General features: G+C 48.2%; 1 protein-coding gene across 1 annotated transcript in view; it reads right to left on the minus strand.

Annotated features, from left to right (window-relative positions):
- PIEZO2 (piezo type mechanosensitive ion channel component 2) overlaps positions 4,468-15,469 on the minus strand; it is a 255,503-nt gene continuing 244,501 nt past the window's right edge. The window contains exons 46-52 of the mRNA XM_018039712.1: positions 14,345-14,533; positions 13,967-14,059; positions 12,355-12,527; positions 9,980-10,108; positions 8,489-8,568; positions 7,297-7,480; positions 4,468-5,964 (exon numbers count right to left, since the gene is read on the minus strand). Of these exons, the coding sequence (XP_017895201.1) occupies positions 5,712-5,964; positions 7,297-7,480; positions 8,489-8,568; positions 9,980-10,108; positions 12,355-12,527; positions 13,967-14,059; positions 14,345-14,533 (1,101 nt within the window). The 3' untranslated portion in view covers positions 4,468-5,711. The remainder of the gene's footprint in view (positions 5,965-7,296; positions 7,481-8,488; positions 8,569-9,979; positions 10,109-12,354; positions 12,528-13,966; positions 14,060-14,344; positions 14,534-15,469) is intronic.

Consider the following 15,469-nt stretch of genomic DNA (forward strand, 5'->3'; position numbering starts at 1 on the left):
ACAGGGCAGAGGCTGCTTGTCATCAGTTGCTTCAGACACAGGGTGGTGCTGAGCAATGAACCATCTGCAAGGCTCATTAATATTTCACCGCTTTGCATCAGCCCGGTGCCCCAGCAGCATCTCTCGTGACTGAGTAGAGCTGTGTGTGGCTCCCTGATGCATCCTTAGTGTTTCAGGAAGGCCTGGCCCTGGCTCACTCAGTGTATGTGCTGGCGGCCTCCGAGGGCAGGCTCCGGGCAGCCCCTCCGGGGTGGGGAGGGGCAGGCATGCAGCCTGGCCAAGCCGTCAGCCAGCCAGTCAAAGGCACTGGAATCCAGAGAGTTATCCCAGAACTTTCCACAGCTCAACCCGCCTCTGTTCTCATAAAGTCTTCCTACGCGGAGATGGAACAACATGATGGATGTAAAATTTTCCCTGAAAGAAGCTTGCCGTGATGGAGGTGGTACCAACAATCTAAACAGATGAACACATCAGAGAAAACAGCTAGGAGATGGAAACCAGTTTTATTTGGTGGGATCTTGAGTGTCTACACTTGCACACCTGGAGGTCTGTGTCCTGGGAAGGAGTGAGGGCCTGGGTTCCGCGGGCACATTGGGGCAGGCCCAGCAGTCCAGGCATCGGGTCAGTCCAGGTGTTCCAGGCTCTGTACCAGATGGTGTCTGTCCCTGGTGGCCCAAGCACCCCCCAGGCCCTCCCTTCTCCTTTTGCACCTCCAGATGCCATCCACCCTTCACAGAAGTTCAAGGCAACACACCCCTCCCTTAGGGCTGCTCCTTTTAGGCTTCTCTCTAATGCAATTGTAGGGTTTTTTTGCAAAATAATTTCCAGTCTAATCCAGTGGGGGTGGGACAGAGGGGGTGTGATTTTGCCTGAGGTCTGAGAACCTCCTTGATGTTACTGAGTCCAGACCAAGTGAGGACTCACTGCCCCCTCTAGGGTAGAGCCCAGGCTGAGGGCCCCCAGCCACGCCGCACTTAATATCGTTTACTAGTGAGGCTGTGCAGATATTTCCAGTGGTAGGTTATGACTTGGTTCCCAGCCTAGAGACGTCCCTTGTCAGCCATCAATTTTATAAGGCTGCACAAATTCTTCAGTTTTCCCCATAGGCTTGACCTAGTTTTCCCATCAGGCATTTGACCAACACCTGAGAAAGCTAAGTGCTCAGGAAGCTGAGGGATGCGATGCGGGTATGGACCTTCCTTCTCAGGGCTTTCATCTCTCAGTTGCTTTTGACGCCTAGGGACAGGCATCCTGTCGTGGGGGTGGGGAGATGAAATGTTGGATCCAGGGTAGATGCCGGCTCGGCCGGAGGGCCAGCAGGGTTCACATTTACACAGAGTCTTCCGCCTGGAATCAGGACTGCTCAGCTCTGCGGGCATCTCCAGAGCACCTCTAAGGACCAGGATGGGGAGGCTGAGTCCTCCAGTCTGGCTGATGTCAGCATCACCCGGAAGGTTTACACTTGATAGATCTTCGTCTGCGGCCCCCGAGTCTGACTTGCGGCATCGTGTGAGGTCCAGAAGTCTGTCTTTTTTAACAGGAACTGGAGGCAATTCTGAAGATTACTCCACATCCGTGGCTTGGATGCCCTGTCCCCAAGTAGAGCTCCATGACATGAGCTGGGATGCCTCTCCCACCAGGCTGCAGCTTTTCGCTGAGTGAAGGTCACGGTCAGGGGCTGGGACTTTGCTCACCTGGCTGGATGGACAGGCTTCCCAGCCAGTCTGGGACCTGCGTGACTTCTCCAGCTTTACTCGAGCTTCTGCTCTGGGTTTTGGGGACACCCTTCATGCTTCTGAGACATGTGTTAGCTGTGCACAGCCAGACTGGCCGGGACTTGGGTGAAATGCTTTTGAAATTCAATCATTATGGGCACCCCTGTGGGTCTTACTGATTTTTGGACTATTTAAAAAAATGAGGCCCAATCGGAACCTTGGTGTGGAGTGGAATTCACACCTGAAGGAGCAGAAGTTACTGAGAAGACGCCTTGAGCCGCTTCCCTGAAGTGGCCTCTGTTCCTCCTGGGCAAAGAGTTGGGGACAGGTGAGAACACAGTTCTCTCTGTTACTTAGAAGGTTGAGAGGATTTAATCCATGCTCTTTCATTCCTGGACTTTAAATTGATGTACTATTTTAACTTTCGTTTCTCCCTGGAAAAAATTGTGAAAGGAGGCTGGCATTTAAAGCTGGGGTATTTCCATGTTAGTGTTTTGCTTTGATATCTCAATGTTGTCATCTTATTTCTCTGCAGAGCCTCACAGACGTGACACGGGACAAAGTGCTGGGACCACAGTGTGTGATGGAAACAGAATAAGGGCTAGAAGTTTGGACTTAGGTGTGGTGTAGTGTAGAAACCACTGAACTGATGGAGTTTCAGAGCCACTTCAGAGTCTTCTGGGGACAAAGTCTAGACTGACCAGTGGAGTCCCATGAGGATGCTGGTGTTGGAGGATGGGCTCGGGGCAGTTGGGGGTCTCCAGGCTGGCTTCCCCCGATCTAGTGGAACAGTCACAGTATGAAATACAGTGAAAGTCGCTCAGTCGTGTCTGACTCTTTGCGACCCCATGGACTATACGGTCCATGGAACTCTCCAGGCCAGAATACTGGAGCGGGCAGCCTTTCCCTTCTCCAGGGGATCTTTCCAACCCAGGGATCGAACCCAGGTCTCCCGCATTGCAGATTCTTTACTAGCTGGGCCACAAGAGGAAGCCACATGCTGGGCTAATCAGGGACTAATGACTGAACTAAGGGGTTTAAAGAAGAAGGACTGGGAGGCTCTTCTCTCCGCTTTCCTGCGTGGGTTTTTCCACAGGGAGGAACAGCATCACCGGAACATTCCAGGTCTCTCTCCACTTTCATATTCATGCCCCTCACTGAGCTTTTATCAACATTACAGGTGCCTTTTTTATTGAAACCATTCTATAGAGCAGTTTGGGGTTCACAGCAGAGGTACGAGGAAGATACAGAGATTCCCAATAACCCTTGGCCCCACACATGCCATTACCAACATCCCCCACCAGATGGGACAGTTGTTATAAGTGAGGGCCCGACATAGACATGTCACTGTCACCCAAAGGCCACACGTAGTTCACATTACAGTTCGCTCTCAGCGTGGGACGTTCTATGGGTCTGGACAAATTTCTAACAACAGGTATCCATCTGCCTGGTATCATACAGTATATTCACTCTCCTACAAATCCTCTGTGCTCCGCCTGTTCACCCCTCCCTCCTCCTCAACCCCTGACAACCACCAATTGTCTTACTGTCCCTACAGTTCTGCCTTTTCCAGAACATCATACAGTTGGAAGCACATGGTATGTAGCCTTTTTCAAGACATCATATAGTTGGAAGCCCACAGTGTGTAGCCTTTTCAGATTGTCTTCTTTCACTGAGTAAAATGCGTGTACATTCCCTTCATGTCTTTTCATGTCCCGAGAGCTCATTTCTTTTTAGTGCTGAATAACAATATTCTATCATCTAGGTTCTAACCTAGTGTATTTATCTGATCATCTACCAAAGGGCACCTTGGCTGCTTCTGAGATTTTGGCAATTGTGAATAAAGCATCCAGATGCTGGACCTTCACCGGGCACCAGCTCACCAGCATCCCCAGGGCCGAGGCCAGCCTCACGGACTCTCTGCCTGGTTCTCCCTCTTCACTGGCCAGGAGGGCCACTGCCCAGGTCCTTGGGGACACCCCTCTCCAAGATGTCTCCAGAGAACACATTCTAAAGGACACGCATCCATCATTCTCCGGGCAGGGCCTAGTGCTTATTTGTGGCTGGTTACAGCCTGCTGACCCCTTCTTGTCAGAGAATCTGGCTGAATGGGGTGGTGACAGGCTGGGCTGGGGTCCCCCTCCAACCCAGGCAGGACGGGGCCGTCTACATCTCTGTGTCCTTCTGCGTCCTCCCTCCTCCACACCTGAGGCTCTTTCTTGAACAGTGGGACTTGTCTTCCATCCCGTTGTCCTTGACCTCTGTGCCTGTGAGAGGGAGTCCCTCTCCCCTCCTCCCTAAATGTGCTGTATGCTCTCTCTCCAGATCCCCCGCCGATGTCTCTAAAAAGAATTCACAACTGGAACGTGCAGGAAGGCTGCTGAGGTCCCTGAGTGCTTGGCATTTATTGCTACGACGACAAGCATTTACCCTAAGTGGGGGGCTGGGGGCGGTAGGCTCCAGGCGTTCACAGCGGGGGTACAGGTCTGCACTGATTCTCTAGAAGACACTGGGCATCATTTGAACTCTGATATGTTTTAAAACCTCTGTATTCACTGTAGTGGTTTCCTCCTGGGAAGTTTATTTTTTTACCAGTTGTTTCTGCTTTTATTAATCCCCTTGAGCACCCACATGAGAAAACCGACAATACAACCAACCCACCAGAAGTGGGTTCTTAGCTCTGGGCACACAGCACAGAAAGGTCGCTTCTCCTATTTCATGCAACAAGGCAGAAGGAAGAGTATTCTTAAAGTGACTTTGCAGGATGTGCTTTATTCTAAGTCAGTCCCGAACCCAAACTACAGAGGGTCAATTATTTGGGACATATTCTAGTCCATTCAATGATTCTTCTCAGAAACTGTCCTTTAATATGGAACAAAAACTACATGTCAATCATCAACTTTTCATGCTACATTGTTATTTCATGAAGACGTTGTATGACCCATAATAATAATTTAAGAAAAGGCCGTTTGTTTATTGCCCCAAGCTCAATATACATATTTCTTTCATAATTATGAACTTAAAAAAACCCGTCTCAGATGTAAAAATGTGAATTGGAATATGTAAACTCGTTGAGAGACCTGAAAAATAGGGAAAAAAATGTCACATACTGGAAAAACCACTGCTGTGAGTCATGGAAACGGGAGGAAGCATGGGTGAGGGGGGCAGAGGGGAGCTCAGACCTCAGTCAGCAAAGGTGACAGCGTCCAAGGACCCCACCTCCACCGGGCGGCATCTCTGTCTGTCTCCCGGGTCGGGGTTTTACAGGAAGCAGGAACTCTCTGGAACCAGAAGAGCCACCAGCTGGGCCTCGGCAACACTGCGTCCATGTCTTTGTTTTGCTGCTTTTTTTTTTTTCCTGAGAAGTCACTGGTGTTGAATGGAAAGATTTCGTATTACTCTTCAGTTAAGGTAAGGCAGTAAGTGTCACTAAAGTTATCTTTTTGCTTAGAATGAGGCTTATCCTTCCACTGGCGTCACCGTGGGTCACCAGCCCCTCCCTCCTTCCCTCTAGAAACATGTGTAGGGGTTTCAGCCCCGACTCTGCTGCATATTTGGAGTGCAGGCCCCTGGCCCCTCCCCACAGCAGCATCCCCTTGGCAGCCGAGCGCCAGGCGTGGCGTTGCGATGACCTGGTATCTCCAGGAGGGCACCGTCCACCCAGGAGGTCTCTCCTTCCTCCTCCTGCTGTCCCGTGTCTCTAGGATGAGACCTGTCAGCGACTCCTCCACACAGTCAATCAGGACGCGAGACACCGTGGACTGACAGGCGAGCAGCCCCGACTTCAGAGGAACGGAATTAACACGAAGGATGTTTCAACAGCGCCTTGGCTCACAGCTCTGGGGGCAAAAGGGAGCCCAGCCCTTCTGCTCCCGTCAGCACAGAGACTGTTTCTGCCGAACTGGAAACGCTTAGCTCGCAGGACAAGATTGTGCTTTTCTTTTTTTCTTTGGAAAATCCCCACGTTAACTCGGCTCGCGGTCTGTGGCCAGGGTGTCAGTTTGTTTTCTCCCTGGTCCATTTGATCATGGTTTCTGGCGACCGGTACAGGAATATTAATTTGGCATAGAGATCCTCCTCGAGCTCCAGCTCTCCAGTCTCCCGGACTAAAAAAATGTCTGTGCACAATTTCAGAATCCGATCCACATTGGGAAGTTCTTCAAACATGATGGAGTGAGAAATCCCGCTGAAGAATTCCCGGACAAACTTCCCAATCACCAGCACCACGGAAGCGTAGAGGCCCATGATACTAGGGAAAAAAAGATGAAGAAAAAGAGGTAGAAATAGTATTTGGCAGTTAAATATGGTTAACAGAAACACACACACACACACACACACACACACACACACACACACGAGAAAACATAACAACACTTTCCCTCAAATACCACAGAGAATGTGATAGACTTACCAAAGCTTAAATTATTCCACTTTGGTGAAACCATTGACTTTTTGGCTAATGAAAAAGGTAATGCATGCTCTCTTTCTTTTTTTAAATTACACAGTACAGAACTGTAGGACTTGAAAAATCAAAGTCCTTTGAAAGCTCACCTTCTGGAGACAAGCAGTGTTAACAGTTTCACGTATGAACTTCTGGTGGTTTTACTGCATACGTCATATGCATGAGCTATGCAGTGTGCATGCATGCTCAGTTGTATCCAACTCGTTGAGACCCCATGGACTACAGCCCTCCAGGCTCCTCTGTCCATGGGATTCCCCAGGCAAGAATACTGGAGAGGGTTGCCATTTCCTCCTCCAGGGGATCTTCCCTACCAAGGGATCGAACCAGCGTCTCTTGGTAGGCAGATTTTTTGCCACTGAGCCAGCTGGGGAAGCTACATGATATATGTGGTAGAAATGCAATCGTTATTATGCACACTTTCTGTATCGAGAACTTTTCCCTGCCTTTCTCAGAGATTCGTGTTTATAATAAAATTCCAAAGAGACAATGATTTCTTAAGAGGCTCTTTCTAGGAAGTGGAAAACCTCAGTGTCCTGTGGGGGGTGCCTGTTAGAGGACTGAAGCATCAGAAGGCGGAGAAGTGCATCAGGCACGTCCCAAATTGATTTCTGACTGACTCTCATCTGCTAAGGTCAGAAGGCAACATTAGCAGAAAAGAGAGAACTTGACCCCAATTTCTAGATTAAACCCCAAATTGCGCCAAACTGTGTGGTAGCAGGAAGCAATAGTCAAAAAGCTGGAAATATGGCAAATATGGCTTTGGGTCCTGTTTGGTGGAAGGACCACCCAAGACATTTTTTTACTTCTCTGGGACTCTGGTTCCTCATCTTTTAAAACTAAGTTCCCTGTGACAAACCATAATGGAAGAGAATATGAAAAAGAAATGCATATATCTGTATAACAGTCACCTTGCTGTACAGCAGCTATTAACACAACACTGTAAATCAACTTTACTTCAATAAAATTTTAAAAATATAATATGAAGAGCCAAGGGTCTGTGAATTCTAATAACACAGCTATAGAATCTGGAATTCTAGGAAGATAAAAGACTCCTGTCCTTAGCCTGGTGGGGTGCAGAGGGTGCCTCTCATGACCATCGATTGCAAAACGGCTCCTTACCCGTAGCCGGCCAGGAACCCCAGGCTGGGGGGGCTGACCTTGTCGTTGAAGACCACCAGCTCCAGGGCCTGCGCTTCCTGGTTGTAGATTCTGTTCCCAGTCAAGTTGAGAACCCACCACTCACTGTTTGAGTTAGTCGCATTGTCTCTGGACAAAATGATGGTGATGTTCATGAAATTATTTTCTGGAGAAAGAGAAATATGAAATCTGGTTAGCAGGAGAGTTTAAGGATTTAATGCAGTTAGCAGTTCCGGGATGGCACAAGCTGGTTGGTACCCATGGCACTGGGTTCCAGGATGAGGGCACAGGGGCATGTCAACTCTGTGAGGAAAAGGAGTGGTGGGCCTGGGTGGCAGGGGGTCTCTTTTTTCTCCAAGAGGCCAGTCCTGCTGCTATAGGGAGGAGGCAACCCCGTCACTGGAGGATCTTTGCTGACAAGTCCCAACAACTAACTAGACATTTAAAAACCGCAATAACTGACTTGTGATGGAATCGACGGGCTCCTTCCTGTTAGCCCTGTTTATTGAGCATCTTCCAGGAAGAAGGTGCTGCAGGAGGGGCTCAGGGGTCACCCAATTGCACGCAGCCTGGTCCAGTGGGAAAGGCCACCTCTATAAGCCCAGTTTATGGGCACGTGGCAACCACCACAGCACCTGTACCAACAAGGTCTGTGAGCCTGGGGAGACCGCTTCTGGTCGGCTTCCCAGAGGAGGTGACCTCTGAGCTGAGTTTTGCTGGGTGAGAACTGTAATAGATGGAGCCTGACTACCAGCACTCAGTCACCCTCGGGCTGAATCACATCCATTTCTTGCCCTCCTTTTTTTTGTTGTTTGTTTTTATCATGGGGCCTTTGGCATTAACACTGTAGGAGGCAATTTTCTGCCAAAGATGTGGTTGCTAATAGAAGCAAGTAAATAGGTTCTGATAAATCTGTTAACCTGTCACTCAATATAGATTTCAGTCAATCACGTTCTATATCGATGAAGAAAGGAAGATGACGAACTTGCCCTGGGTGAGTAAGTGATCCCCTCTTGCTGGTGGATATAGCCTGGAGCCCTAGGCTTCTTGTCAACTGTGTCACATGAGAAAGAAACCTGGCAAGGAGCTTGAGAGAGGCTGCAAGGGCAAACTGTAGATGCTGATTGAAAGAAAGAATAAGAACTGTTCCAAAGCGATTCCTTCTCATTCTTACCAGATAAAAGCTGCTTTATGGGTTTGGAGTTAGAGTCACTGGGTGCTTTCACATAGTACGGGTAAATCCTTTCTATGGTCCTGGGAATTAAGAAAAAAAAAAGAGGTAATTAAGTTCTAGTTGTTTTGCACACTCATTTGCTTAGTTGTGTTCGACTCTTTTCGACACCATGGACCATAATCCACCAGGCTCCTCTGTCCATGGGATTTCCCAGGCATGAATACTGGAGTGGGTTGCCATTTCCTCCTCCAGGGAATCTTCCCAACCCAGGAATCAAACCTACATCTCCTGAGTCTTCTGCACTGACAGGCAGATTCTTTACCACTGCATCACCATGCAAAAATGATTTTTTTTTTGCTACTTTTGACCTCATTTCAAACAAATAATGGTGAGAGTCTTCCTATAATTATGCACTGTGCAGTCATCATAGTGTATTAAAATACATTATGTGTATTTTACATAATGTAAATACACGTAGTGTCCCTTAAAATCAGAAGTCTCCAAAGCTGAATAAATTCAACAGGTTCTAACCAAATGTTCAGGCCACCTCTGTACCAAGCTAATTAATGGCTTAAAGATGGCTATACAGATTTTTCCACACCTGTGACTTTTCTGAAGCAAGGGGCTATCTTTCTTGCTAAGATCTGCCCACGCTTTCAATTTTAATTTTCAGGATTTCAAAACTCTCTCTAGTGGAATGGGCTGCTCCAGCTGATATGAGGATGCGGGTGTAGGGAAGAGAGGACTGGCATCTGAGCCCTCAGCCCACGGCTGCTCCATCTCTTTAGGTTGCTTTCTCATCAGAAAGCGATGGGGAGAGCCTGACGGGTCTCAGGGGCCCTTGGTGGTCAGTGCCTGACATGGGGTACTTTCAGAACCATGTCTGAGGGTTGCATGGTGCTGGTTCTCACCCTCAGCGCTTTGACCTGGGTTGGGGCAGATGGGGACAGAGCTGGGCACTGGGCAGTTTGGGATCAGCAGCAGTTGTTTGTTCCTGCTGGTTCTCACATGAGACTCTAACATCACAGCTTAGATGTCTGGAGTGCAGTGTCGTGTGGCAGAAGAATATATAAGATACAGCTTATATATAAGATCTTAATATAAAAGATACAGATTTCTCCCCTCAAATTTCCATCTGCCCCTTTGCCTTCTCACCCATCTCCATTAGCCAGGGATTCAGTGCCCCAGAAGCAGGGGTGATGGTAGAAAAGGGTCTCCCAGGGACTCTTCTTGGTTTTGGTGATTATGCCAGGTGGGAGCAAAGTCTGTCACCTAGAGAAGAGTTCAGTCCTCCCCAGACATGCTGGGCGGAGGGAGTGGGTGGAGAACAGGTGGGGCTTTGATACAGCCCACCTGGGGCTCTAAGCACAGGCTCATTCGAGTCACCCAAGTGAGTAGGTTGAGTTTCTTGCCCACCCATGTTTGTAGAGGAGACTCTGTACCAGATACACACGCCTACTGTCACTGTGTTAACAACGATAACCAACTCACACGGGCGTCCTGGAACTTTCCGTGTCGCCGCCAGCTATCATTTTAGCAATATTCTCTCGTGTCTTGTTTTTAAGAGGGAAAGAAAGCTTATCTGTTGCTATTTCTGCTTTTGCACCCAGACTCATGTTTCTGTGAAAGAAAAAAGAAGAGGTCAAGGTCAGCGGTTATTCACAGATCTGCAGGTGAGATTAAAACTCCTGAAACACTCATCTCACCAAGTTTCACTGGGTCCACGATTGTCAACCCCAACCGCTCTGTCCACCTCACCTGGACATCCAGCCTCTCAGATATCCAAGGCGGCTGCAAGCACCTTCAACACCAATCACAGGTGAGGAGGAAGAGTGTGGGGACCCAAAGAGACGTGGACCTGAGAATCTAATAGGGCTCTGAGGCACGTTAGGTTAGCCCAGTGATGTTAGTCTCCACCAGGACTCACAGAATCCATATTTTGAACAGAATATTCGCAATAAGATGTCACCTCACATCTCTCAGAAGGGCCATGATGGCCATCACTAAAGAGGCAAGAGACAGCAAGTTTCGGTGAGGATGTGGGGAGAGGGGAGCCCTGTGCACTGTTCCACTGGGATGGATTTGGTGAGGATGTGGGGAGAAGGGAGCCCTGTGCACTGTTGGTGGGAATGGAGACTGGTGTAGCCACTGTGGGAAACAGTTTGGTGATTCCTCAAAAAATTAAAAATAGAACTACTATAGGAGCAATCCCACTTCGGGGTATTTTTCTAAAGAAAATGAAAACACTAACTTGAAAACAAATCTGCCCCACCACATTCACGGCAGCATCTATAATAGTCAAGATACAGAAGCAACGCGTGCATTCAGATACATGAATAAAGAAGGTTAACACATACACACGATGGAATCTTATTCAGGAATAAAAAGAAGGAAATCTTACTCTTTGGGCCAACATGGATGAACCTTGATGGCATTAGGCTAAGTGAAATAAGTCAGATAAAGACAAATACCGTATAACCTCATTTGTGTGTGAAATCTAGAAATAAAAACACAAAACCTGAATTCATAGATACAGAGAACGAATTGGTGGTTCTCAGAGGTGGTGGTGGTGGTGGTGGTAAATGAAATGGATTATTTCATTTCAGGAATGAAAGGAAGTTAAAGGGAATGAATTTTCAGTTATAACATAATTAAGTCCTGGTTACATAATGAACAGCATGGTGACTATTTTTAATAAAACTCCATTGCATATTTGAAAGTTGCTAAGAGTAGATCTTAGAGGTTCTCATCACAGGAGAAAATGGTTGGTAACCACGTGGTGAGTGTTCGCTAGACGCTGTGGTGCCCATTTTGAAAAGTACATAAATATCAAATCACCATGTTGCTCCCTTGCAACTAGAACAATGCCACATGTCCATTCTCTCGATTAAAAACAGAATGTTCAATCAAAAATTGGTTTTTAATTTTGGGGGGTGGCTCTTCAAAGGAAGGGCATTTTTGCCAACACTGAATTCCATGTGGGGAGTTTGGGACATTTAAAAGGAGAAAATAAGATTAAAGAAGGAGGTCTTTAAAGTCTCAGCAGCCCTCTCCCTCTCCAAAATCTTTCTTTACTATGTCCCTGTGAATTCAGATTCCAGAAGGCTTTCTTCCTTACCTATCATGGTTCTCTCTTAATTCCAGCCAAGAAGCTGGTATTGTGCACCCAACAAGCCTACCCCACACCTGCCTGGAATCCTGAGAGAAACAAAGCTCATCAGCCAAGGTGCTGGGTCAGGCCCCCAAACAGCCCCACAGACACGTCGGGCTTTCGGATGCGAGAACTTTTCCCGATAAGCGATGTGGTGGCCACAGGCTGGCCAGAGGCTCATGTTGGGGGTGGGGGGAGGGTAGGAATATCCCTGCTCTCCCCGTCTGGGCCTGCCCAAGGGGCTCCCCCAGCTCAGGCTTAGAGAAAAGAGCCACAGGGGCTGCCCAGTGCTCGGGCCGGCAAGGGAGACTCGGGGTTCCAGGGGCTACAGGTCCTGTGTTATAAGACCAAACCCCAAGCTCAGGGAAATCTCACACTTCACCCGACTCAGTTTCATTCTATGAGTCATGACTCTATTTATTTTCTCTCCACCTCTCTCTTTTACTCACTGACCTCACTGTCAGAGGCTTTAGAGCTAAAGTTAGTAGAAAAAGGAAAATTGAGACGTTCTCGCTGGGCCAATGAGTCTCAGGCAAATCATTGTTTAATAACACACAAAAACATTAGCTGTGGCATTGAATGGATATTACTCGAGAACTAACATAAACCCAGATCCACGTTAATCTGAGGTTTCTAACCTCCCATGCCCCCCACCCCCACCCCAAGTTCAGGTTGGGGAAAAGGGGGATATTATGCACGGAAATCCAGTAACTACCTCTGAATACTCCATGAAAAAACAACAGAGAAGCTACTATTGGGGTCCTTGAGTTCGTGTATCATTTTCTGCTTACTGGGAGGGCTGATGGTCCATAAAGAATTTGAGTTTCCTTCCAGTTCTGCGACTGTTATGTCTTCTTTTTCATAATTTTCCAGAAATTGCATAGCACCCTGTGTGCACACAAACACAGCTGCATAAATAGACCACACCCCCGAGGACATGCAAGAAGGTGACTACCCTTCCCTCTCCCTGGCTGTGCAGAGGGATTTTCATCCCAACGCGCTGTCTGGGCTGTTCTGGCGCTAAGAGCTCCAGTCACATCACCAGACCCCAGTGGTGGTGCTGCTACTCCCACGCGTACGGGTGCTGGGTCGAGTCAGTCGTGCCCAGCTCTTTGCGACCCTATGGGCTGTAGCCCGCCAGCCCCTCTGTCCATGGGTTCTCCAGGCAAGAATACTGGAGTGGGTTGCCATGCCCTCCTCCAGGGGATCTTCCTGATCCAGCGATTGAACCCACGTCTCTTACATGTCCTGCACTGTTGTGGCGGGGGCGGGGGAGGGAGGTTCTTTACCACTAGTGCCACCTGGGAAGGCCCCCTCCCCACAAGGCCAAGGAATCACTCCAATCAAACAGTACAGAAAAATCAGATGATTTAGTGTCATCTTTTCCTTCCCACTAAAAATAAGAAATGTATCAACTATTGGGGAACATTCCTCTCATAAGAGAGACAAGTTTAATCCACCCTGGACATCTGGGCCCTTCCTCACAGCTGTGTATTCCTCAAGACTAGCGTGGACAGCGGGCATTACAGGCCAATCATTCTACAATGGGGAAAAGCATCTGTTTGCCTAATCACTGTACTTAAATTAAAAGTATCATTTGTAAAGCCGATTTCAACCACGAAGAGTCATACTGTCATAGTATTAAAAGCATGGAATGCAGAGAGAAGGATGACATCAGCCTCAATTCCACCACCAGAACTTGATTCCCGTTTTATACAGTTGAGGATGCATGTCTTAATTTTTAAAATCAATTTTAAAATAATGGCATCCTTTTAAATCTCTTTCATTTTGAGAAATTTTCATGCCATGAAATCATCTTCATAATTATCATCTTATTAGAAAGGAAGTTGCTTGGAAAATCTGCCATAATTGATTCATTCAGTCCTACTTGTTGAATCCCCAAGCTGCCTAGTTCTTATGAATGGGGAGGATGCTGTCACAAGCAGGTACCTGCCTGGGGCTTCTCCCATATTCTGAATGACTTCTTTAGGATAGACTCCTGCAGGAGACCTCCCAGTCAAAGGGATAAATATGTACCACGATTTAAAAACTTTAGAGATTTGAAAAGGATCAGCACCTGTTGTGTTTAACATGAAGATTCTCTGAATTAGAATTATGTTCATTATCACTTATGTCCAATAATACAGACACCACATCTTAGATGATCAAAGTGGCCAGTGGCCAGGAACCTGCAGTGTAACAACTGATCATCCCTGGGAAGTCCTGCCCTCCAGCTCAGGTTGTGGCCAAGTGGTGAGTAAGGTGACGACAGTCAGCTGGCCAAGGTGACAGCTGTTCACAGAGACCAGCTCCACGCAGCTACTTACAGTGTCCTTAGAAAAAGCTTTAATGAATTTATTAAACATTGGCTGGTCCATAACTTTCAGCTGGCTTTGCTGGGCACTCATTGTGAAAATAGGCTGGAAAACAAAGACACACGGGACGGTTAATATTTGAAATTCCTTCTGTGCATCCTGGGTTCTGAGAACAATATTAGACCATGTATTACCCACAGCCAGTGCAGAGCTCTCTCTTCCCTGTCTCCTGTACCTTAGCTCACATATTTGCAGAACTGTCAATATTCAGACAGGAGATGCGGATCCACAGAACCTCAGTAAGTCATCCGGTGGTCAGGGAGAGGGCTGCGCTCGACAAGGACCCACAGAGGGGAGAGGGATTGGAGACCCAGAGGGAGGCATGGTTACCTGGTACCCGCCCAGGGTGATTGTGACTGAGACATCCAGGGGCTGGTTGATAACCCCAGCGACGGATTTGACCAGAGACATGAAGAGTAGCGGGAACCAGACGATGCAGATGAGCAGCACGATGATCATGCCCCCCATCCCGTACTTGACCACCTTCTTCTTCTTCTGCCCCCGGGGCTGCGGGTACCTCTGCAACAGGAGGGTGGCACGCTCAGGTGGTGTCCCCAGGAGGGGCGGGCACTATGACCACAAAGTCTGCCCGGGACTGCGTCCTGAATCTGTTCAGAATGCACCCAGTCCCAGCCCTGGAACAAGGGAGGCAGCAATGCTGGGCTGTGAGGAGCCTGCTCTGTGACCCCCATAGGGTCCACTGGGGCCTGAGTGGTTTTTTCCTTAAAAGGACTCTGTGGGTTTGCTGGGGGCAGACCTGTGGACCAAGGGACCAAAGCGTCTGCTGAATAAACCCCTGGTTTTAAGGGATCAAGTGGGAGAAAGACATTTTACGTTAAATTCCTGAATATTTGAAGCTGTGCCTTTCAAGGGGCTCCTCCCCACCTTGGCGGGTGGAAAACATTTTAACTTTGCTTGTAACACATGTTGTCAGGACCACACTGTCCAGGCTGGAATCACCTCCATTTGCTGCATCACGGGCTCCCCAGCCCGGAGCTCAGCCTGCAGGCGAGTGGAGGGCTCAGCTCTGCTATGTGTCCTGGAGGCTGCTTGGGTCTACACACCTGTTCCATACTTAGACGCTGCTTCTGTGGGACCTGTCTCCTTTCAGGGGTACTCTGGAGGCTGGACTACACACATATGGTAAACTTTTGAAAAATCCCTTGAATAATCATGCTGTTGTTCAGTTGCTAAGTCATGTCCGATTCTTTGCAACCCCCATGGACTGCAACACACCAGGCTTCCCTGTCCTTCATCATCTTCCAGAGTCTGCCCAAGTTCGTGTCCATTGGGTTGATGATGCTATTCAACCATCTCATCCTCTGTTGCCCTCTTCACTTTCTGCCTTCCGTCTTTCCCAGCATCAGGGTCTTTTCCAGTGAGTCAACTGTTCGCATCAAGTGGCCAAAGTATTGGAGCTTCGGCTTCAGCATCAGTCCTTCCAGTGAGTATTCA

The sequence above is a fragment of the Capra hircus genome, chromosome 24 (assembly GCF_001704415.2).
Source record: "Capra hircus breed San Clemente chromosome 24, ASM170441v1, whole genome shotgun sequence".
In the NCBI taxonomy this organism is placed as follows: domain Eukaryota; kingdom Metazoa; phylum Chordata; class Mammalia; order Artiodactyla; family Bovidae; genus Capra; species Capra hircus.